General features: G+C 35.1%; 1 protein-coding gene across 2 annotated transcripts in view; it reads right to left on the bottom strand.

The window, feature by feature from the left end:
- Window positions 1-26,814, bottom strand: part of LOC111515908 (potassium two pore domain channel sandman) — a 253,468-nt gene that overhangs the window by 20,195 nt on the left and 206,459 nt on the right. For both annotated transcript variants that reach the window (XM_074183712.1, XM_074183713.1), the window contains exon 6: window positions 15,445-15,575. In XM_074183712.1, the coding sequence (XP_074039813.1) occupies window positions 15,445-15,575 (131 nt within the window). The remainder of the gene's footprint in view (window positions 1-15,444; window positions 15,576-26,814) is intronic.

A 26,814-nucleotide genomic window follows, 5' to 3' on the forward strand; every position in this document is an offset into this window, starting at 1 on the left:
TTTCTAAAATCGGGTTGTAAATGTATCAAATGTGGTTGAAATATTTTTATTTCATTCTCCGTAAGTGATAAATAAATTTAAATAAACTTCGTTTGTGTGATTGATTCGTCCCGGAATGATTTATTATTGACAGTTAGTTCACAGATGACAAGTAGTAGATTTTATAAAACTGACAGAAAAGAAGAAAAGACAGTCTTGCTGGAGAATGAGCATCAGTGCATATTTTTTTCTACTGTGGATGCTTTCATTGATATGTAGTTCACAGGAATCTTATGAATATAGTTTTAAATACTCATCAAATATTTGTTTGAAGGAAATAAATGATACATGAACTCAGTAGTTATTATTTTAGGAAAAACCGAATACTGACCACTGTAACCCACACGCGGGGATCAGTGGCAATATAAATAGGACACATAGGTTTCCCAACTAGAAAAATCAAAAAGAATAATTGAATAACATTTAATCACACATTTAATCACTCTCTCAATATAAAAAAAACACATATGATATTTTTTGACCTGATTAGAGCAAGGAAAGAAGAACTCTAACGAAATGAAAATAGAAATAGAAAAACTCAAAATGAATTCAAGTTAAGCAAATGATCACATTATTGTGTGAACAATGTATATGATTAACATCAATGTGAATAAAGTATGTTATATTCACTCTATCGAGTTGAAAAAAACACTTTATTTCCAAATACAGACTTTCTTTGAACAATAAATAAAACTATAAATTCTAAATTGATACTGGACACGTTCTGAATAGATACTGACAAATTCTAGATAGGTACTGAAAAATAGTTACTGACTCTTATTTGACCTCGCAGGGTCCATTAATAATGTGTAGACAGCAGTGTCAGCAAGAGACGATGGGAAATAACAAGAGTATTGAGTTCTGCTGACTCTGCAGACTCAAATTCATGGAAGTCGTTATCTTGGTAATCTGATACCGGTAAGATCGTCTTACTCACGATATAACAAGTATAATATAATAAAATATAATATAATATAACATAATATATTATAATATAACATAATATAATATAATATAATATAATATAATATAATATAATATAATATAATATAATATAATATAATATAATATAATATAATATAATATAATATAATATAATATAATATAATATAATATAATATAATATAATATAATATAATATAATATAATATAATATAATATAATATAATATAATATAATACAATATAAGTAATTAGGCAACAGGAATTCCAGCCTAAAATCCCATTTATTTTCTTATGGCGCTTCATTCTGGTCCTTTTTGGACCTCAGGCCCACTTCACACGAAAGGAGTAAAGGTCAGCGCCTCGTCTCTGCCAGACGTCCATTATGTGTAAACTGAGCCTTAGCCTTCAAAACCCACTTCAGACCACCTCCACTTTTCTACCTTTACCGGCATTCAGTCAACCAATCAGCTATCGCGCATAGAGCGGGAAATTTTAATCAGTAGATGAACAAACTTGTTCCGAGCTCAAAGTCCCATGTACTTTCTTATGGAGCTAAACTTTCTGCAATTTTTGGTTCAAACAGGAGTGGGGGAAACGTGTGACGTCATCGACGCAGGATGGAACGAGTATCGTAGCGATTTAAGCGTGGACCCCCTTGCCCTCGGCAAGGGGGTCAGGCCTTCTTGGTACTCCACCTAACCCCTCGCCCTCCTTGTCACGTTCCAGTCACGTGATTTTAATTAAAAAAGTTTATAGTTATGAGATTCGAACCTGGATCGTCCGCGCCGTAGACATTGTTCTTAGCCTCTTCACCATCGTAAGATAATGAAGTTAACTGCGAATGTTGGGTATTTGTAGCGTTAGTTTTGTCGGGACAGAAATTGACTCATTCATTATACTTGACAGCATTTTTATTTTTGATTTCCGTAGAATGTAATCGTCATTATCATGTTGAAAATAGAAAAATATACTTAGATTTGGGAAATAATTAATATTTCATGTAAAGATTTGTATGTGTATGTAAGAGCGAGAGGCGCGTGTGACGTAATCGATGCAAAGAGAGATGGAGATCGAGGTTTTACCGGTTGCTAGTGCAAGCAGGTGTTACCAGTTGTACTATAAATCAATGTTCAAGGAGTAATGTAGCGTTGCCGGTTTGAAAATTGAGTTATAGAACACACAGAGTCATCTATAAGTCACTAGCTGAACTATCTATTGGTTGAAGAAGGACACTGTAAACACCAGACTCATAAGACTGCATCTGTCAAATGTCAATACATGCCAGCATGGCAGGTTCGGCGTTGCCAGTTGTACAATAAATCATTGTTCATGGAGTAATGTAGCGTTGCCGGTTTTGGAATTAATCGTGAACTACTCGACGAAAATTGGAAGCGCGAAAGTGATATATTAATAATAATGAATCAGATTTAAGAAAAAACATTACAGATTAATGAGGCTGTATCGTTTCAAAGTGTGATCCCTCAATGTTACAAGGTATTTCAAAATACATCATTGAAAACAAACATGGCGTCGAAGTGTACAGGGTGCCTCAAAATACATCATTTAAGAAAAAACATAACAGTTCCACGAGGCTGTAAGTTTTCAACGTGCGATCCCTCAATGTGTACAAGGTATCTCAAAATACATCATTGAAAACCAAATATGACGTCGAAGTGTACAGGGTGCGTCAAAATATATCATTTAAGGAAAAAAACATGTCGATTTGAAATATGATATTATTGTGTATACAGGGCGTTTCAAAATACATCATTTGAGAGAAAAACATGTGGATTCAACAGAAGTCTAGCGTTCCAACATGTCGGAAGTCTCGTATCTTTGTTAACCAAGTTAGCATCATCAGGAGAAAGAGGAGATCCAAAAGTGTCGAGAGGTTGAGCGTTGTGGAATCAACGTGAGGTTAATATGGAGCGAAGTATTCGACAATGGCATTTCAAAATACGTTATTTTCCGTGCGTTTTCGATCCTTTTTCGTGCGTTTACGATCGTTTTTCGTACGTTTACGATCGTTTTTCATGCGTTTTCAATCGTTTTTCGTGCGTTTTCGACCGTTTTCCGTGCGTTTATTCGTTATCGTTTCATCGTTTTTGTTGTAACGGTTTTTCGTGTTTCAATATGACAGTCATTTATCATTTAACGTGTTCCGCTAACCAAGTAAGCATCATCAGGAAATGACTAAAGTCCATGCTTTGTAATATGAAGATTCATTTTGCGAATTTTCAGACTCTTGAGCGGAACCTTGTGGAACACTCAACCTAACTTTTGTTACAGAGTAGTGTCGGTCAGCTAATCAGAATGGAGAAATCAAATATCGCTCGATTGATTGTGTTAGATGAAATTGAACTGGAGAATAATAATAATAGTGATAAAACTTGAAAACCTTGAAAGTGACCGTAGTCAGCGTGGGAGATGGTGGCGTGTGTGAGGGTTTGTGGAAATTAATGAGTTATTACAAGAAATGATAGCACAACTTTCAGAAGGGCTCTAAGTTGTATATACGCTAATAATGATCGGATCGTCGCGTACAGCACGTCAAATGAAATGATAATAAATGCAGAATTCATCGACAAAGAAAAAGCAAAGATAACGCAATATGTCAGAAAGGCACTAAGCCAAATCTTTGTTAATGATAGTTGAATCTCAACGTGCAGCACATCAAGTGGAAGGGAAACGAATACAGAGTGTACCGACAGAGAAAAAAAAAACAAAGATGGCGTAACGAATATAATATCCAACGCTTAATGTGAAATAGCATAGGAAGAATTGCAAATTCAACAAAAATCACTGAAAAAACTTGGAATTGAAAAATGTTGGGTTATGAACAACCATAAGTTCATTCCAATTGCAGAAGCTTGATTCAAAAGGCAGAATTTATTGACAAAGAAAATGAAAATATCATTGTATACTGAAAAATATGATATATTTGGATTCCTTAGGGTGAGAAGATTTCGAATCCATCAAAAAACGAACACTTCCGGTTTTCGCTTCCGGTCATCCCATTCCGATGATTTCGACATCAATGGATTCGTTTAGATGTCAAAAAACATAGTTAATCATTTTACGAAGTCAAAAGGACCTTATAACCTAGTTTCATTATACCAGCAGCAACAGACCCATGAGTGTGCTCATTTCAAATGATATCATTTGTAGATTGGGAAAAGTATACAGCGTCCTATGTGAAATAGCATAGAAAGAATTGCACATTCGAAGAAAATCATTGAACATATTTGAAATTAAAAGTTGTTGGGTTATGAACAACTACGAGTGTAATGTAATTGCAGAAGTTTCATTAAAAACACATAATTTGTTGACAAAAAAATGGAAAAATCATCCTATACTGAAATATATGATATTTTTGGATATTTAGGATACATATATACTAGTAATCATGGGCTAATCGTCTATATCCATAGCATTTGATGTTTGAGGGATAGAATAGTGACCCCAAGAAAGCGTATTGTTTGAATCTGGAATTATATAACGCTTATCATCTTCAGAGCTGAAGGCAATCTTGTATTGGGCGATGGAATGTACTTGATGTTTATCAGATCGAATTAAATTTTGGATGACACTCATATTATTACAATTATCTAAGCAATTCACATAATCATCGAAAGTAATTTTATTCTCCACTACAGAAGATTTGACTCCCTTTGCCTTCTTGGTAACCCCCAAGCATGTGATGATTTGATTAATTTCATCCTCATCATAGCCATCATTTATCAACTGCTGGCGCTTCTTATTGATACCATCGTCCGTCAACAATACCCTAGTTGTATACAATTTCGATCTAAGGCCTACGTAATCAGTCACCGGAATTGCGTTATTCTCATCTTTCATCATCCCGAGAACCTTTTCATTTACCAAAGGAACATTAAACTGATTGTTGGAAGGGTAATTCGAAGTATCGAAGAATTTATGACAATCTTGTCGTATCATTTCATAAGGTTCCTGATTGCATATTTCATAAATCAGGCTATCTGTATTGGTGTAGAGAATTACACAATTATTTCCGAATCGATGGCGCATATAGCCATAATGAAAATCGTATATGGTAGTCTTTGCCAAGTCTAAAATAGCTTGTCCTACTTGTATCGGTTTATTTAGATAAACTTGCAGTTTCCTCAGTTCGACTGCCACCAAATTCTCATCGAATATCATGCAATTTTTGAATTCCGGCTTGGAAATATAGGCCTCAGCTCCGTAGCGACCAGCCCATTTGGTGAGGGGTTTAATGTTGACTCTTTTTCTAATGTCTTCCATCGTTTTTCCGAATACTGCATTATTCATTAGTTTGAAGAGGTTTTTCTCAAACTCATTCATAGCCCTTTTCCGCAACTCAGTATTCAAATCGATATAGGACTTCAATCATGGTAATTGGTTGAATTGAAGTACTCGATGAATTTTCGTGATGATAAGACCATTAGCGATGGCTTGTTTGAGGGTGCGATAATGAATGTGTTGGAGAGTGCCCATCAATTTGGTGAGCTCTTTTATCGATTTTGAGGGCATGAATAAACTTCGTTACACACTATCGACACATACTTAACGTTAGTTGATAAAAGTGCTCGCGCAGCTGAGTTTTGTCATTCTTTTACAGATATTTGAAGTGGAAACATCTTATCACAGTAAAATGCCGCTCTTCGCTGACTTGTTGCAGTATATTTCCTCTCTTTTGGGGTTGATAACCACTGAGTTTGATAAAAAAAAGTGCTCTGGATGGAATCAAAGAATGTGATAAAGGTTCACGAAGAATAAGGAAGGCGATAAAGACCGCATCATCACTAGGTGAGAAGCAGCATTTGGAAGCCTGTTATCGTAATATCAAAAGTCTAAGGAGACAGTTCAAAGTGATACCAAAAAAGGGGGCGGGACAGGTATCACGACCTGAGGGTGCTAAAAAGCGGGTTCATTGGGATGATTCCAAGTCAGCTTTCAACTCTAGAATTAGATCTGGTGTTATTTCCAATCTCAAACATAAGGATCCCCCAGCTTTTATGGATGACTGCAAGGCTCTCTTCAAGCGGAGAATTCAGAATGCTCTGAAGAAGGATGAATCTATCAAGGTAAATACCACCTTCTGCGGAGAATTTGAGATAGTGAAGGGAGACAGAATACTGAAGGAGTACAAGTACACCAATACTCAGAGAACTCGAAGAGTTTCAAGGAAGGGACAGCGGCTGGGCGCTGAAGAAGGTCTTGAACTTGGGTGTGAATATTAATAAGTTCACACCGCAGCTGTGGTCCTCATTCATAGACCTTCCTCCTCAAATTTTGCTGAAAAATTCTTGCATAAATGTGAAAAACAATGATGAGGCTTGCTTTGCGTGGGCTGTTACCTCAGCACTTTATCCTGTACAGAAACATGCTGATCGTACTTCATCATATCCTCATTATTCTGAAGCATTGAAACTTGGAGGAATTGATTTCCCAATGACTATTAGACAAAATCCGAAATTTGGGAAACTGAATGATATTTCTATCAATATTTACATTCTTCAAAAGGAATGTGAAACGTTCATTACCCTACCTACATACCTCACAAAGGAAAAGAAAGCTAGACATGTGAATTTACTGCTGATTCAAGATAATTATGATGAATCTGAAACCTCAGTTCGTTATCACTACGTATGGATAAAGAACTTATCAAGGCTCTTATCGAAACAGTTGAGTAAAGAACATGGTCAGAAGTACTTTTGTGATCGCTGCCTACTTTACTTTCGATCCCAAGAAAAACTAGAGAAACATACTGAGGATTGTCAGAGAATCAATGAAACAGCCATCAAGATGCCTGAGGAGGGTAAAAACATAATCAAGTTCAAAAATCATAAAAATAAATAAACGGCTCCTTTCGTCGTATACGCCGACTTAGAATCCGTTTTGAAGCCTACTGATGATCCTAAAAAACCTCAACATCATATTCCGGCAGCTGTGGGTTACTACTTAAAGTGCTCATATGATGACACTCTTTCCTTCTATAGGGCATATCGTGGAGAGAAGTGTATGCAATGGTTCGCTGATGACATGGGTAAACTAGCTGAAGATATGGCTACAGTGTTTTGGTGTCCATACGATATCGATATGACTGTAAAGCAAGAAGTTGAATTTCAAAGGGCTACACACTGCCACATCTGCGAAGAGCCCTTCACTCCTGAAGACAAAAAAGTACGCGATCATAATCATCTCATACCATGTGATAACTATCGTGGCCCCGCGACTACAAGATAGTCATGTAGTTCCCGTAGTCTTCCACAATTTGAGTGGCTATGATGCACATTTCATCATCACAGATATTGCATCTAGACTGAGGGGTACGATTGACCTGCTTCCCATCACGAAAGAAAAGTACATATCCTTCACCAAACTTGTGGATGATACTTCAGTGCAGTTTCGATTCATCGATTCTTTCCGCTTTATGAATTCATCTCTGGATATGATAGCATCATACTTGACAGACTTTCCTAATGTTGAGGTTCAGTTCTCTGAGTTACCCAAAGACTTGGTTGCATTACTTACTAAGAAAGGAGTCATGCCTTATTATATTGATTCTTTCAATAGATTCGATGAAGCTTGCTTGCCCCCTATTGATGCCTTCTACAACAAATTAGAAGATAAGCCCTGCCCCCACAGACTATATCAACAAGCCCAGGATGTGTGAAAGAGTTTCAATTGTCAGACTTTGGGTCAATATGTGGATTTATATATGAAAACAGATATCCTCCTCCTTGTTGACGTATTCGAACAATTTCGTGCAAGCTGCCTCAGAACTCATAATCTGGACCCTGCCCATTACTATACGCTACCAGGCCTTACGTGGGATGCGATGCCCAAATATACCAAAGTCGAATTGGAATTACTGACCGATCCTGACATGTTTCTATTTGTTGAACGGGGGATTCGAGGTGGACTCAGCCAGGTATGTTCGAAAAGAAGAGCTCATGCTAACAATAAGTATTTGAACAATTATGACTCTTCAAATCCTGACATATACCTCATGTATTTTGACGTAAACAACCAGTATGAGTGGGCGATGTCTCAGTATTTGCCATATGATGGGTTTAAGTGGTGCGATACCAATATTGACGTCTCATCAATACCCGATGAGAGCGACGTGGGAAATATGCTTGAAGTTGATCTTGAGTATCCTAAACATCTACATACAAGTAGGACAAGCTATTTTTGACTTGGCAAAGACTACCATATACGATTTTCATTATAGCTATATGCGCCATCGATTCGGAAATAATTGTGTAATTCTCTACACCGATACAGAGAGCCTGATTTATGAAATATGCAATCAGGATCCTTATGAAATGATACGACAAGATTGTCATAAATTCTTCGATACTTCGGATTAACATTCCAACAATCAGTTTAATGTTCCCTTGGTAAATGAAAAGGTTCTCGGAATGATGAAAGATGAGAATAACGCAATTCCGATGAGTGATCACGTAGGCCTTAGATCGAAATTGTACACAACTAGGGTATTGTTGACGGAGGATGGTATCAATAAGAAGCGCCAGCAGTTGATAAATGATGGCTATGATGAGGATGAAATTAATCAAATCATCACATGCTTGGGGGTTACCAAGAAGGCAAAGGGAGTCAAATCTTCTGTGGTGGAGAATAAAATTACTTTCTATGATTATGTGAATTGCTTAGATAATTGTGAGAATATGAGTGTCATCCAAAATTTAATTCGATCTGCTAAACATCAAGTACATTCCATCGCCCAATACAAGATTGCCCTCAGCTCTGAAGATGATAAGCGTTATATAATTTCAGATCCACACAATACGCTTCCTTGGGGTCACTATTCTATCCCTCAAACATCAAATGCTATATTTATAGACGATTAGCCCATGATTACTAGTATATATGTATTTGGCTGCAGTTCAGCTAAGAAAAGATTCATATGTTAATTATGAATGTTCAACTAACTACTTTATATTATCAGTACATTTAAGGTATATGGATTTAAAAAACTTCAATAGCGGCAAAATATGTTGATACTTGTGAAATGTAATTGTGAATATATGGATGCAATAATTAGATAACAATGAATATTTTGTAGAATATTTTTTGAATTTATGAATAATTCCTTCTTACGTTAGACACTTCCAAACTCATCCCCCTTTGCGGTTTAACTAACCCCTCACTCATAACTAACATGATACTAATTACAGTCTACAAGCAATTTTCATCTACTAGAAAGGTAAAATATTGCTCCTTCACGTGGAGGCGCTATTACGAATCATTATGATTCAACCGAAGTAGACTGATTTCTCATTTTTACCAATATCTAAGTCAAAAATCTCTGTTCTTCACAGAAAAAGTTTTTTGATTAATTAAATTTCAAATGTTCGACCAAATAAAAATTTCCAATATCTGTGGACGGTTATTCCTTCAAACTGACACGTGATGAGATGAAGATGCGCTTAAATCTACACAATTATTCATAACACGTTACGTTGCAAATCATATGGGTATTTGAAAAAAAGGGCTTGAAAAATGCATATTTTTTCGCTGTGATTGAAGGGACCAAAATCCTCTAGATTTTCATTCAAGTGGTCATCTCTTGTATATAAAACTCCTGTATTAGATATGAATGCTTTCATGTACTAGAATGCTTTCATGTACTAGAAATGAATGATTTTAGGAATCAAATAAATGAGAATTGTAATTTCATAAGGAATACTACGGGTATTTTTGAACGTGTGAGATAATAATCAATGACAGATCGATCGCAGTCGTGTATTTTATTAGACGTTTCGCTCATAGTCTTCAGGCTTGAAATAGTTCATTCACTTTTGATCTTCACCCCACCATCAACTACACACAATTTCACGCCAACCTAGCCAGTTTAGTGGTGACGTTGTTATAGAGAAAACATGTCGTGTGAATTTGAATCCCTCGCCTCCAAAACATTAGGGCTCCTAATAACATTGAATTTCAAGTTTTTTTTTCAACGTTTTTTTTTATATGGAATTCTCTCTTTGTTATTCCACATTAGACGCTCGATATTACTTTTCTTATAATCAGCGAATGAAATCATTTGAAATGAGTACCCACATCGACCTGTTGCGACTAGTATAATGAAAATAGGTTATGAGGTCCTTTTGGCTTCGTAAAATGATTAACTATGTTTTTTGACATCTAAACGAATCCATTCGTGTCAAAATCATCGTAATCGGACGACCGGAAGAGAAAACCGGAAGTGACCTGTTTTTGACGGATTCGAAACCTTCTCACCCTAAGGCATCCAAAAATATTATATATTTCAGTATAGGATGATTTTTCCATTTTTTTTTGTCAACAAATTATGTGTTTTTAATAAAACTTCTGCAATTACATTACACTCGTAGTTGTTCATAACCCAACAACTTTTAATTTCAAATATGTTCAATGATTTTCTTTGAATGTGCAATTCTTTCTATGCTATTTCACATTGGACGCTGTATACTTTTCATAATCTACAAATGAAATCATTTGAAATGAGTACCCACGTCGGTCTGTTGCTGCTAGTATAATGAAACTAGGTTATAAGGTCTTTTTGGCTTCGTAAAATGATTAACTATGTTTTTTGACATCTAAACGAATCCATTGATGTAAAAATCATCGGAATCGGACGACCGGAAGTGAAAACCGGAAGTGGTCGTTTTTTGATGGATTCGAAATCTTCTCACCCTAAGGAATCCAAATATATCATATGTTTCAGTATACAATGTATTTTTCCATTTTTTTTTTCAATGAATTCTGCCTTTTGAATCAAGCTTCTGCAATTGGAATGAACTTATGGTTGTTCATAACCCAACATTTTTCAATTCCAAGTTTTTTCAGTGATTTTTGTTGAATTTGCAATTCTTCCTATGCTATTTCACATTAAGCGTTGGATATTATATTCGTTACGCCATCTTTGTTTTTTTTTACTGTCGGTACACTCTGTTTTTGTTTCCCTTCCACTTGATGTGCTGCACGTTGAGATTCAACTATCATTAATGACATATTGCGTCATCTTTGCTTTTTCTTTGTCGATGAATTCTGCATTTCTTATCATTTCATTTGACGTGCCGTACGCGACGATCCGATCATTATTAGCGAATATACAACTTAAAGCCCTTCTGACAGTTGTGCTATCATTTCTTGTGATAACTCATTAATTTCCACAAACCCTCACACACGCCACCACCTCCTACGCTGACTACGTCACTTTCAAGGTTTTAAAGTTTTATCACCATTGTTATTATTATTCGACCCACATTCTCCAGTTCAATTTCATCTAACATAATCAATCGAGCGATATTTGATTTCTCTATTCTGATAAGCTGACCGACACTACTCTGTAACAAAAGTTAGGTTGAGTGTTCCACAAAGTTCCGCTCAAGAGTCTGAAAATTCGCAAAATGAATCTTCATATTGCAAAGCATGGACTTTAGTCATTTCCTGATGATGCTTACTTGGTTAGCGGAACGCGTTAAATGATAAATGACTGTCATATTGAAACACGAAAAACCGTTACGACAAAAACGATGAAACGATAACGAATAAACGCACGGAAAACGGTCGAAAACGCACGAAAAATAATCGAGAACGCATGAAAAACGATCGTAAACGCACGAAAAACGATCGTAAACGCACGAAAAACGATCGAAAACGCACGGAAAACAACGTATTTTGAAATGCCATTGTCGAATACTTCGCTCCCCCATTGCCCTCACGTTGAGTCCACAACGCTCAACCTCTCAACACTTTTGGATCTCCTCTTTCTCCTGATGATGCTAACTTGGTTAACAAAGATACGAGACTTCCGACATGTTGGAACGTTAGACTTCTGTTGAATCGACATGTGTTTCTCTCAAATGATGTATTTTGAAACGCCCTGTATACACATTAATATCATATTTCAAATCGACATGTTTTTTTCCATAAATGATATATTTTGACGCACCCTGTACACTTCGATGTCATATTTGGTTTTCAATTATGTATTTTGAGATACCTTGTACACATTGAGGGATCGCACGTTGAAAACTTACAGCCTCGTGGAACTGTTATGTTTTTTCTTAAATTATGTATTTTGACGCACCCTGTACACTTCGACGCCATGTTTGTTTTCAATGATGTATTTTGAGATACCTTGTAACATTGAGGGATCACACTTTGAAACGATTCAGCCTCATTAATCTGTAATGTTTTTTCTTAAATCTGATTCATTATTATTAATATATCACTTTCGCGCTTCCAATTTTCGTCGAGTAGTTCACGATTAATTCCAAAACCGGCAACGCTACATTACTCCATGAACAATGATTTATTGTACAACTGGCAACGCCGAACCTGCCATGCTAGCATGTATTGACATTTGACAGATGCAGTCTTATGAGTCTAGTGTTTACAGTGTCCTTCTTCAACCAATAGATAGTTCAACTAGTGACTCATAGATGACTCTGTGTGTTCTATAACTTAATTTTCAAACCGGCAACGCTACATTACTCCATAAACATTGATTTATTGTACAACTGGCAACACCTGCTTGCACTAGCAACCGGTAAAACCTCGATCTCCATCTCTCTTCGAATCGATTACGTCACACGCGCCTCTCGCTCTTACATACACATACACATCTTTACATGAAATAATAATTATTTCCCAAATCTAAGTATATTTTCCTATCTTCAATATGATAATGACGATTACATTCTACGGAAATCAAAAATAAAAATGCTGTCAAGTATAATGAATGAGTCAATTTCAGTCCCGACAAAACTAACGGTATAAGTACCCAATATTCGCAGTCAACTTCAATATCTTATGATGGTGAAGACGCTAAGGACAATGTCTACGGCGCGGACGATCCAGGTTCGAATCTCATAACTATAAACTTTTTTTAATTAAAATCACGTGACTGGAACGTGACAAGGAGGGCGAGGGGTTAGGTGGAGTACCAAGAAGGCCTGAGCGGTGATGTGGAGTACTAAGGGGGGGCCGAGGGCAAGGGAGTCCACGCTTAAATCACTACGATACTCGTTCCATCCTGCGTCGATGACGTCACACGTTTCCCCCACCCCTGTTCGAACCAAAAATTGCAGAAAGTCTAGCTCCATAAGAAAATACATGGGATTTTGATCTCGGAACAAGTTTGTTCATCTACTGATTTGAATTTCCCGCTCTATGCGCGATAGCTGATTGGTTGACTGAATGACGGTAAAAGTAGAAAAGTAGAGGTGGTCTGAAGTGGGCTTTGAAGGCTAAGGCTCAGTTTACACATAATGGACGTCTGGCAGAGACAGGGCGCTGACCTTCACTCCTTTCGTGTGAAGTGGGCCTGAGGTCCAAAAAGGACCAGAATGAGGCGCCATAAGAAAATACATGGGATTTTGGGCTGGAATTCATGTTGCCTAATTACTAATATAATATAATATAATATAATATAATATAATATAATATAATGTAATATAATATAATATAATGTAATATAATATAATATAATGTAATATAATATAATATAATATAATATAATATAATATAATATAATATAATATAATATAATATAATATAATATAATATAATATAATATAATATAATATAATATAATATGATATAAATTATAATATAATACGATATAATTCGAAAATAGGGTACTGATGACGATTCCGAACGTTCCTTCACCACTCAATGATGACACACGACCTTAAGAGATGTGACATTTGACTTTGAATGATCCTACACGACCTTGAGCTATGTGTACGCCACCTTACCTTCAGGATCGAGTCATGATTCAGCTCTGTATGTAGATGATTCTTATTTTGCCGAATTCAATTCGGAATTCAAAATTGGAAATAAGGGTAGACGGAGTAGCTCATTCAAAGTCCGAGAAAACGTCTCTTCTTGGACAATTCATCAACACAAAACTTCCATTGGGTCGTTTGAATGACTCGAAGGATAATTTAGAAAATTAATTTCTAGTCTTCATTGTTCATGAACTTGTTGTGCATCTGTATCATATTCTTTAATTTCGCTACAATGATTACCATTCAAGATTTTCAGTATAATGTTTTTTTATTCGCATATGATGGTGTTAACTGTATATTATGGAAATATGAGATAGAGATTCGGTTGTATCAGAAAAATTTCCCTATTTCTGAGATCATTCAGAAGGCGTTTTGAAATTTATCAGAAAAAAATAATTATTTGATTGGCTTTTCAAAACTATTGAATAATACTGTTCATTCCTTGATAAAGGCGAAAATGAAAAAAAAACACCATTATCAACGAGTATCTATCCCAACAAATATGCCACCTCAAACTTCATCTGTCCAACCAGAGTCCAAAACTGGAACATTCATGTGCCAGTTCCGGAAAGTGCTATTTTGATTCAAATTCTCATCAATGCGCTTAACCGAACTAAGAATACATTGCTGGTTTCTTCTCTCTTCGAAAATGATCCTGAGTAAGTGAAGGCGATGACCAATCACATAATAAACGGATTCCCGGAAACAATTTATTGGAAAGCCAAATTTTCACATCCACCGGCGAATGCGATTAGTCTCTGTCTTCTTTGAAAGACATAGACTTACTCAAGCTTCTGTACTTGATTCTCTTCGAATACACAATTAATTGTATAACTAATGTTCTGATATCAGTCGTATCTCAGTCTATTGGCGGAATAGACAATCAAATTCACTTTCGTCCATTATAAAAACCAAATCATCAAGTTTTCTTGATGTTATTTTTCAGGTAATCTCTTCAGGGATTTCAAATCAATTTATATCATATCAGTCATATATCACATAAGTCCAAACTTATGAAATGCAACTGTTAATATCATACCATAAGATTCAGTGTAGAGAATTAAAAACTTTATAACACAGGACTTCGATATAAAATCAGCTTTTTCGAATGAATTGATATTCAGCGTTTCAAATACTGCGAAGTTGATGCCTTCATGAAGAATATTTTGTATGAGACGTGGCAAATTTTTTCTCAAGGCATAATTTCATTGTAGTACAGCTATCTATTACAGTTGACTGTGAGGTTTTTCACATTGAAAAGGTCACAAAGATCTGATTTTTAAACAGATTGTGTGAATAATTAATTCTCGTTTTTGACAAGTATTGAATTCGTTCGTATTTATTTCGTAGAAATTCATATTGAATATAGGATAAAGAAAATGAATACCTTTTGTCTGATTCCTGCTGAGTTTCTTATTCGTTACGGCTGGTTTCGGTTCAATGAACCATTCTCAAGTAACTTTTATATAGGTACTTGAGAGTAGTTTGATGAACCGAAACCGGTCGTAACAAATGAAAACAAATCAGACATGAGTTATTTACTTTTTCCTATATTCTAGTATTGAACTATTGCTATTTCTGATTGGAAATTGACATCTATCGATATATTCATCACATATCGATAATAGCATTGCTCGATATCATCTACTTACCCCACCATTATACTCAAACAAATTGTAACAGGAACAGTGACATTTTGTACATCGTATTCATCGTCTTCTGTGGTGAGATCATTGCTTGCTTCAGAATCTCTAGGTCCAAATGAGGGTATAGAAATGACAACCTGAAATGAAACGAGTTATTGAAAACCTTTCTACAGGAAAATGAAGGTATTCGAGTGGTGAGCTGGCAAAAACGAGTATAATCTAGTGAAAAATAATCAATCGTATGAAATTCAAATATCTCATTGAGAAGAGGTTGAAATTAGGAAATGATAAATTTCTTTAATCTGGATCTGAGTTATTCTCAACCAGTTATTGAAGTTAGTTGAAAGGAATAACAGTTCATTCTTCAGTTAATTGTCAATATAATCATTTAGGGAATGTTGAGGGATATGGCTCGTAACAATACTTCATATTTATTCCTCATCTTCAGTCATGATATTGCAGAATGTGTTCTCAATCTGGCATTTATTGGTGTTGACAATATTCCAGCGGTAACACATATTTTTATCCTCAACCGGATCCTTAATCCGACCTCTTACCAATGTAGACAATAACTCGAATGAGTTTTATACCAACACCAAACCGTTTTATTTTAAAACTCGACACGTGTTTCAATCACCTTCAAGAGGAAGATTGAAAGTTGAATCTTTCTCGTGTCGAGGTGTTGAAAATAACGGTTTGGTGTTGGAATTATGGTATGCACATAAGTCAAGGTCGTGTAGAATCATTCAACGACGTCAAATGACATGCACAGCGCTCAAGGTCGTGTGATGCCATTAAAGGTCTAGGTCGAGTTGTGGGGGAGGTGTAGGACCGTCAAAAGTAACCTGAAACCGTTATGCATTTGCTAAGAACACATCTAGTGGAGGCGGTCTGAGCCTATATCGGTATTGTGTGGTTTCATAAATGCAGTGTTGACGTTTCGAAGGGAAAGGAAAACGGAAGATAAATTGGGATTTATGCTTTGAACTCCACATACAATACACGAACTATTCTCTGATACTAATTCTAATCATAGGAGAGAGATACTTTCTACAACCTCATGATAATAGAGACAGTAGAATAATACAACCAGTAGGCTATCTTACCACGTTATTCGCCCGAGTTGCCGGAAACCTTCAACCGCTCTTAGGATAAGATTATCGTCCATCGCGTTCAGTGCTGTAGTATCGAAGGATTTGACGGCACCACTGACATCAAATTAGTTATAATGAACGGTCGAAAATTGATTTGTTTATTCGCTGTTGTTATTATTATTTTAGTTTTTCTAGTTGGTTATGAGTAATTTACCACAAAATATTTTATAATAACCTTGAATTTCGTTTTTATATGAGCGCACGCCTATGGTGAAAGAACGACATTGGCTCCACACTTCTTTTTGAGGTCACCGAGAACTTTGTGAATTTATAAATGAGAGTGATGGGAGTAGACTCACTGGTCGATTTCTACTATGATAGAGACATGCATATATCGCTCCGCTTCTATATAGCGCTCAATTGAAAACACATTTAGAATTCTTGCTATGGAATGAAATCAATGGCACCTGTCGTGCTCCTGTCGGTACCGTTAAGTTTTTTGTCTTCACTTGGTTGCATTTCAGGTACATATATTTTTCAAACTTTAATTTACACACCAAATATTTCAGTTTCAAGTGGAAGATTTCATAAATGTTTCGAAATATCTGAGGACCAAAAAGTCTATACTGGCAGTCTTCGAGAGTTCAATGAAATGGAATATAAAAATGAACCCATCGTGTGCCACTTACCATCTCAGTGGTAAATGAATTCAATCGAGAATTCTGAACTCTTCATTTCTAGAATTGACGTTCAAAACTTGATCTTTTGGAAAATATGGAAATTGTCAATTCTTACTATTTAAGGAACGATCGATCTGGTAATCATACTTATCCTTACTGGCAATTTATTAACATATTTTTGCTTCTACCCTATGAATTGAGAATCATATCCATCCTTTCTGTGTGATTCAATTCAACCTAGACTGAATTACCCAGCGACGGCTCGTGAGAGGAGGCAAGAGAGGCTTAGACCCCCATAAAATTTGGGGCTATTCATCGCAATTAATTGAAAGATATTGACAAATAATCATGATTATTTTTTTTAATGTTTGGGTATCATTACTTTACCATTAATTTTCAATATAATTACATAATATATCTGAAAAACACTATCACTCATTACGTAGTACGTAACACACTGTATCCTGCATCAACAAAAATCAAACGCACCGCCCATGAACGAATAATGAATAAACCATCAACCCGAAATAATAAATGCTACACGTTGCAAGGGAGCCAAGCCCCCGACCGCTTTAAAAACACAAGCTCCGCGGGACCAATCCAACCAGCGACATACGTCCCGATTTGTAATTTCAGTTGCAGAAATTATAGCGTTAGAGAAGGCTAGCCTCTAGTTGGTCTCCGTTAGTGTACGACTGCGTTTGTTTTTTATTTCATTATTCGGAAGGGATGCTGTGACGAACCGGGACTGAAAAATATTTCATTAAATCGTTTTAGTGTTTCCTGACAATATTTGTTATTTGTGTATAAAACAGGCAGTATTGTATTATAGCAGTGCTTTTTGGTAATATTTTTGATGTGTTTTTGAAGTGTTTTCTTCCAATTTCGAAGTGTTTTCAGGTTTTCACTTTTCGGTAAGTTTTTTTCTGCATTTATTATAGATAAGTTTTACATTATTTAAACACTGGGAAGGCCTCAACCGAATTTGTTTTCAATCGAAGCGTCAGATAATCGACAAATCAAGGATTTAATGTTAGTTGGTACGATAAATGCGATTGGTTAACCGGCTCCATTGAAAGAGAAAAATTTTTTTGTTGGCCCTGTGTTTTATTTTCCGTACAAATCGAATACCAAACGTGGTCTTGAATAGGATACTCCGATTAAAATAATTACCTCGTACTACAGAAAGACATTTTAAATCTAAGAAGCATATATTTTCGTCTCCTAAATTGAAATTGTTCAGCAAACAACATATAGCGACAGCTTTAGATACAGCTCAAAAAAAAGCCATAATTTCTTTTAATAATGGGGTTAGGAAAAATTGGTCGAATTGAAAAAGACGATTCATTTATTTCCCCAAGAATTAACTTTTCGCGGACACGATGATACCGAAGATTAAAGGTCATGCTCTGGAACTTGTGCAAAATTACTCAAAATAAAGGACTCAAACTGTTGAAATTGGTAGCAGGCTATGTGCAACATTACAAATCAATGTGAGTATACCCCAGGGCACAGTACTTGGCCCGATCCTTTTTCTTGTTTACATAAACGCAATAACACAGATTAATGAATTTTACGGTCATATAGTGTGTTATGCTGATGATACGGCCATGATCTTCACTGGTAAAAGTTGAGATGAAGTCCATAAAACTTCTGAAATGAATCTAAAGAAAATTATTCTCTAGCTGAATAATAATTTATTGAGTTTGAATATTAAAAAAACAAAATTTATGGCTTTTTCGCTGAATGCAGATGATCAGCCACAAATTAATGAACTTAAATTGCACAAAATAACATGCACGAGTAGTTTCAGTTATAAATGCCCAGTTGTAGAAAAAACAGTATCCATCAAATATCTGGGACTTGTTATAGATCAACATATGAGATAGTCCAATGTTATCATGGTGTTGAGAGAGATTTGTTTGTCATTTATCACCAATATCATACAAAAATAAATACAATGTATCAGATCTCCGTGACGTATCTGTTTCCGCTTCTTGACCATAATTTTTTCGGACCTGACATTCACAAATCTATTCCAAACATTCATCTTGTATCTGAAAATGCTACTAACTCAAAATTACTAAGTCTTGGATAACCTTACCCGTTTCTTGACAGTATCTGGTACTTTCGACAGCTACATCGCGCGATAGAAATAATTCATGATTTCGTATTCATTTTTATCTTTGACAGATTTTTCAAGCCTTACAAAATCGTCACTCGAGTTCATTTGAATAGAATAGAAGTTAAGAAAATTAATAATTCACGATGAAATTCCCACGAAAATCACGAAACTGAAAAAAAATTGGTAGTGATGAGATAGAAAACCCAGAAACGAACAGTTTACTTAAGATAAAGGTACCTGCAATCAGCTGCAATGACAGACTCAATAGCTAAAGCTACCGCCAAACTACAATGAGAATGAACATCGCAGATTGAAGGAACGACGTCACAGATTCTACACAAATCACTGATATCAATACATAACACTTATCTGAATGCCTGTACATAGTAGTAATACACTGCGATACTTTACACGCGTTATTTGTACACTATATACCTCCATTATTTTACCTTTGATTGTCCTGTTCGGACTTATACCTATATTGTAATTTTTTTTCTCGATTACTCCTTCTCCCTTCCACCTCATTTTGAAACTCCAATAGATAAATGGATGTAGCCACTACTTCGTGCTAGGAGATCATAATGAAAACTGAGAATTGAAATTTCCTTTCGGTTGAAAATGTCCTTGTAGGACGGAACTGCAGTGACGTTAGTTACAAATAAAAGTGGAATGAAATCTGGGAAAGTTTCAATTCTCATTTTACATTGGACCTCTTCATTTTTTACTCCAAGAAAAAATCTTTATATGCTTTTGTAACTGAAGCAGTTTATATCAGAAAAAAGATCAACTACAGATTTTTGTGAATTTCACTCAGAGTGGAAAATGCATTACTCAACATGAAGTCCTATTGTATGATAAATAAATTCATTCTCTATCGAGAAAATTGAACACATATTACACATTTTCTACATTCCTGGAAAAAAATAACAAATAAACATGTCTTTAAACCTCGATTTTGTCAAACTTCTTGAAAGATTAAAGAATATTTCAGATTAACAACATGATAACATAGTAACAATTGATAAGGTGACCTTGAATTTTATCTATTCACTTTTATTTTCATGTTTTCTGTTGATTTCGCACATATAGCAATATGACCTGAACTGTTGAATATGGTTATTCAATTTCATTTAGACTTCGTTTGCTGGCCGCTGTATGAAAAAAAAATCTTTATATGCTTTTGTAACTGAAACAGTTTATATCAGAAAAAAGATCAACTACAGATTTTTGTGAATTTCACTCAGAGTGGAAAATGCATTACTCAACATGAAGTCCTATTGTATGATAAATAAATTCATTCTCTATCGAGAAAATTGAACACATATTACACATTTTCTACATTCCTGGAAAAAAATAATAAGTAAACATGATAATATAGTAACAATTAATAAGGTGACCTTGAATTTTATCTATTCACTTTTATTTTCATGATTTCTGTTGATTTCGCACATATGGCTATATAACCTGAACTGTTGAATATGGATATTCAATTTCATTTAGACTTCGTTTGCTGGCCGCTCTATGAATACTAATTGAGAATGCCGCTAATCTAGTTTTCATACTACTTTGGCAGCAAATTATAGAAAATGAAATCCTTCGGTTATTAAAGCCTACTGAACCTTGTAACTCTGTTATGACCGCATGCTTCAAAATGAACCGTACGGCTCTAATCAAAAGCATATTTGGTATCCCCAGACATCAACGCTACCGCCGCTAAATGAGTTAATCGACAAATGAAATCGATCTCATCAAAAACACATTTTTTTTAACCATAAAAATTTGAAATGTATCTGATAAGTTGTTGAATATGAATAGTCGAATGGAAAACCTATCCGATTGTTGAAAGCTATCTAGTAAAACCAAAAAATTCCAAATTTCTGACATATTCAAAAAATATCAGATCACCAGCAATCAGTTATTATCATAATTATTCTGGTCAAGTTTTGGTTATACTTACTTGGAAAATCCTTATTATCACCCAAAAATATATATTTCATTTGTAATGGAATATGTCATATGCATGTTATATAAAATAGCTCATTTCAATTTTTTTCTTAATCTATTTTGATACCAGATCAATGTAAATGGGGTCACATGACTATATACTTTATAAATTTTAAATAGTTCATAATTGAAAACGTAAAAATTACCAGACAGATTCAAATTAGGTAAAACGAAACGGGATTGGTAGGATCTTAGGATGACGACAAAGTCCATGTCAACAACATTTATTTACATGCTGTTCTGTACTATTCTATTATTGTTTGTCCGTCTAATTAGAGTTTTGCCAGCAGTTATTGGGCTATTATCATTTTATCATTACTGTGAACGTCCCAGAAAATCAATACAATGACTGAAGCCGGATTTGTGATGGCACAATCTGACAATTTGCCGAGAATAGATGTCTTCATGACGACAAGTTTTTTCACAAATCATCCCGATTTCACTTCAGCTGAGATTAGAGGCGTCAAAGCTGCAAAGTACTTGATTTATTATTGTGTATAAGTGTCTTCAATTTCAGCTTTTCGTTCAGTTTTCTAGTTATTTGCTTACTAACATTGAGAAAGTGTACATAACCTCAAATAATGTAGTGAAAAATTTGTTTAAGAAAATGTTTACAATCACTTCTTATTCTAACCTGATAATATTTGGTTTTTAAGTCCGAAAGATATTCTTATGGCTATTGGATATGTTCAAGTAAATAGGGAAGCAAACATACGTGTAGTGAAAGCTCGTATTACTCCCGAAGATAATGTGAAACAGAATCGTTACAGCGGTATGTGATGAAGCTGAACAGAGAATTGTCTCTGCAGAATGTGAAGATTGCGCAGCACATTTAGGTACATATAATTGATTGGTGAAGTATTATTTAAAGGGCACGAATGAGTATTAACACAAGTTGCAACTTACACATTTTGTTCCATAAAAATAAGAGTATAATTATTATATATATTTTTAATTTTCAGGTGGATTCAATAGCTTTTATAGCTCAGCTGCACAGGCGTAGCGAAGACCCTTTCTCTACTAGTATCGACTGTTACTGGAAGAAGTCCAAATTATCCACGATAGGCACAACCCTAAAGTATATAAGAGCTAAAGAGTTAGGTAGTAGTTCAGAAGCCAAACCTGCTCCATCTGCCAATACTCGAAGGCTTCTGACAAATCTAATAAACCATAGCAAAAGCATCGGTCATATGGAAAGTCAACTCAAGGAAAAAAGCAGAGTAGAAAAATTATCCATTCATCATTTAGTGAATACACTACCAGGAGTATGATGGACACATCATCTTGCAATGAAACTAATCTAGCTACAATTGATCAGGATGACTGTCCACTGTGGCATGAGCTACGGTATGGATTACTGCTTCGAAGATGCACGAAGCAGCACACTGCAACGTTTTCGAAGGCACTTTATGTGAAAGTATAATGGGAGTAATTAAATTAAAGGACACAGAGGCGATGAAAAGAGGGCATTTGCTAGAGAAAATAGTATTGAAAGAAGTCGAAAAAAAATTAAACTAAAAATTAATGGGTGTGGTTTGAACTTAAACCCTAATTATCCCGTATTTGGTGCATCTCCTGATGGTGAGAGTATTGATTACAGTATTGAAATCAAATGTCCATCATCTGAGAAAACCATGAGTAGATATGTTTCAAAAGATGTTATATCCTCAAAATATATGGCTCAGGTCCAAATGTATTTTTCAAATAAAATAAAGGGCTTTTCTGTGTTGCACATCATGATTTTGAAATATCAAAGGAAGTAGACATATTGTAAATTTGAAAAAAGCATGCTCTTCTGGCTTAATACTATTTTTCCTATTATATGTAAAAATATCAAATAAATCATAGTATGAGGAGCAAGTTGAAATTTTAGTTGTCAGTTAGCCAAGTTACTTGTAGCCTATATTCATTCTATTTGGAGTGTATACATTGAAAATAAGGTACCTTCTGAGTGTGCACACCAATATGAATAAAAATAAAACACTTGAAAATTTTATCAATTTTTTTATTGAATCGTTTTACATATTGATTATGCCACATGCTATTACTATCACTTCATCTACTATTGGAACTAAGCTGTGATGTACACATGCATGGGGCAACAACAAATGAAATTTTCTCAACCTGTTTATTACACGCTCTACATGAATTCTTAAAGCTGCTATTCTTAAGGACTGCTTCACCTCATGTTTTGTACTTGCTGTAGACTTGAACACTGAAGGAGGCCAAATAAGGGTACATTTTTTATTTTCTATCAAATGAGACAAGTCTTTGAAGCCTCTGTCTGCCATAACAGCTATGTTTGGAGGTAAACATTTTAGATAACCACAATTTTCTACTATAATGATGTCCACCATATCTTTCTGAAATAAAATTGACTAACCCATCTGGAGTACAAGAAATGAGGTATTTCAGAGTATTACATTTCTCATATTGTGACCACGACAGAGACTGGTGGATTGCATTGGACGGTTTTGCAATTTCCATTTCTAAGCAGTCTATAATTGAAACAACTTCAGAATACCGTGCTCTAAAAGCGATAGGTAAATTTTTAACTATGTCAGATGGTTTAGGCCACACAATCATTTCCCTCATTTTTTCTGCTAGAACAACTGTTTTCAAAAATATTCTACTTATAGTGCTCTGTGTATAGCCAAATTGTATGGCTAATATGTCAAATGATTCATTTAACTTTATTTTCTTCAAGGTTATTAAAATATCAATAGTGGAAACTGGGATATTATCTCTTGATAGTTTTATCAAATGGTAACTGTCTTTAGGCAGTCCGAACATCATTTTAGGCTCTTTTTCTACAGCGGTCAATGTTGCACTACGCATTACATTTTGAAATTGTCTCTCCTTGTTATCTTGAGACCAACTCGCTTCGGAAGCAGTAGTTTCTTGTTCATACTCACTAGAGTTTGATGAAGATTGCGATGTAATAGATAAATCGTCTGTTGGTTTTGTATCTGGGAATAACTTCCTTTTCATACCGGCAATCTGGGCGGTTTTAATAGGTGAAGTTGATGTGTTTTTAACTGGTACTAGAAACGGTGATAATGCTACATTTTTCGTCTTAGGACCAACAGTGACACCTTTGCTTCTACATTTCATTGTCGTTAGCTTCATTGTGTTAACTTGAACGGCTTCGTTACAAGCAAGGCTTTTATTTTCTGTTGAGAAAACGTCATGTGAAGATAAACTAGGACCAGCTCCACAATAATTTATTTCTCTGGTGATTGTTTTATCTGCTGTATCCACAGGGCCTACACATACATTAGTTTCTTCCATAACTTCTCTGGGAGCAGCTTCTGATAGAGTCTCTTGAAGCAACCCAAGTATTAGTCTTTTGAGAGCATCCTCTCTCACAGGTTTTGGCCTATTTACTTTCTGACACTGAAATTTGTGGGGCACAATACCTTTATGTAGACGTAATGTAACAGGTACCCCTTGTTGTTTATCCATTATTTGTTACTGAATGAACTTCTCTGTATCGTTTTCTACCTGGAAATGAAGAATAACAGCAGTCAGAAAGGGTTTATATTCGAGAAGTAAAAATGTTTATTAATGTTTTAGACTATAATACTAAATATAAATATACCTATGTAAATATAAAATTACTTACATCAAAGTGGTCTTCACAACAGTATAAGCAGCTCGTTGCAGATAGTTTCGTGTTCTTAAATTTGTCCCTTTTTATAGCTTTACACCACTTTAATCGAATGTGTGCATTCCTCGGCACAAGGAAAAATACTTTTTGAGGAGAAGTTTTCGTTGTATTGTTGCACTTTGGAACTATGCAGTACTTATAAACTGATTTTCCACTACTTTCCATATTTAATTTATTGAAATTATCAAGTAATACAATATAGAATCAACTATGTTTACTTCTCTGTGCTTTGGATCACTTTGTCGACATGTACTTTGACGCCACATATTCCCGCCAAATGGTCGACCGTTTGAATTGTCAATATTTGGTATAAAATTTTATAAATTTTTTCTGACTAATTATTCATCTTTTTGGCATCTATCTCATGTTTCCAGTATTTGTATGCATCATATAATCGATTAGAACAATTAGAAAAAAATATGCATGTGACCTATTGTAATGATGATGGAAAAGTCATGAAGAACATATTGAAACTTTCACAACACTCGATCCAACACTGTATTATTCACATTAATCGGTGGAGTGATTGACAGTTATATGTTCGTTTTTGGAATCAGTAAATGAACGATGAATATAATAATTTTAAGAGAAAAATGCATCAGATGACCTAAGGAACCTTTCTAAGGGACCACGTTTGCCTAATATTTACGGGTTTGAATAATTTCCATATCGACAATTTCAAACCAGTCTTTTGTGGTGAGAAGGTAGTTCATCTTACTGAAACGTAACATAAGATGAAAACTCATTTGGGTTCATAAAATATCCTATCCGGAAGATGAGCAAATATGCTCTTTCAAAATGGTGCACTGCATCATCTGATATGGCGCCTGTAGATATTTTTGAGGAGATGCGTGATATAAGAAATGTAACAACAATATACAATCACAGCTCATTTTAGAACTCATGGATATAATCAGAGGTGTTTGCAAGGATATGGCTATATCTGAGAAATCAAATAAAATATGAGAAATAGCTGAAAATAACTTCCATGATAGGGGGGATAACGAAATGATGTGATAACTAACTTGTTTCCACTTACTTTCTCATTCCCATCAGCCACCGTATCCTTAAAAAGCCACCCCCTACTTGTAATACTAGACCAGTCAATTTAGCATAAAAAAGGGGTAACCTCGGAATGAGAGGTAATGAGCTAAATATTTGTTATACCTTCATTATGGCCTTCTGATAGCTGACTTAAAAGTCTCATATAATCTCGTGTCTCTACCGGAAATTATACGAGGTCAAAAGTAAAAAAAAAACAGTTTTTCGCGGTTATTTCAGTTTATATTGCTCCAATGATGTTAACATCTATTATAAGAATTGTGAAGCATGAAATTGAGGATCAATTTCATTTGAACCTTTTTTCTATGCGCTCAATCGTTTTTGAGATAGAGGGCGGTAAAAGCGCAGCGCTTTGCCGTGTAATCCAAGGTCAACCGTGAATATCTGTGAATATTACCCTCAATTTTGAATGAATTGTATTATTTATCAGTTAATATATTATATTCAAAAACATTTCATACTTTATTTTGTAATTGTAAAAATGGATGTGGTCCACGGTGCGGATGTAGAAAATCGGGGTTGCAATGCACTTTAGCTTGTGGTCAGTGTAATGGGCGAACTTGCTCCAATGGTGTATCGTTGCAAAGTGACAGTGAAGAAGGGAGTGCATTCGACCCTAAAATTCTGGAAGGTCTGGAAACAACGATTCATGACAACGAAGATGATGACGATAAAACAGAAATTCCTGAACGTCCAAGAGATGAAGAAGAAAACTACTTTTCTTTTTTACTTTATTAAAAA

The sequence above is a fragment of the Leptinotarsa decemlineata genome, unplaced genomic scaffold, assembly GCF_025532065.1.
Source record: "Leptinotarsa decemlineata unplaced genomic scaffold, Ldec_3_MD MMD2_tig00026340_RagTag_RagTag, whole genome shotgun sequence".
Classification (NCBI taxonomy): domain Eukaryota; kingdom Metazoa; phylum Arthropoda; class Insecta; order Coleoptera; family Chrysomelidae; genus Leptinotarsa; species Leptinotarsa decemlineata.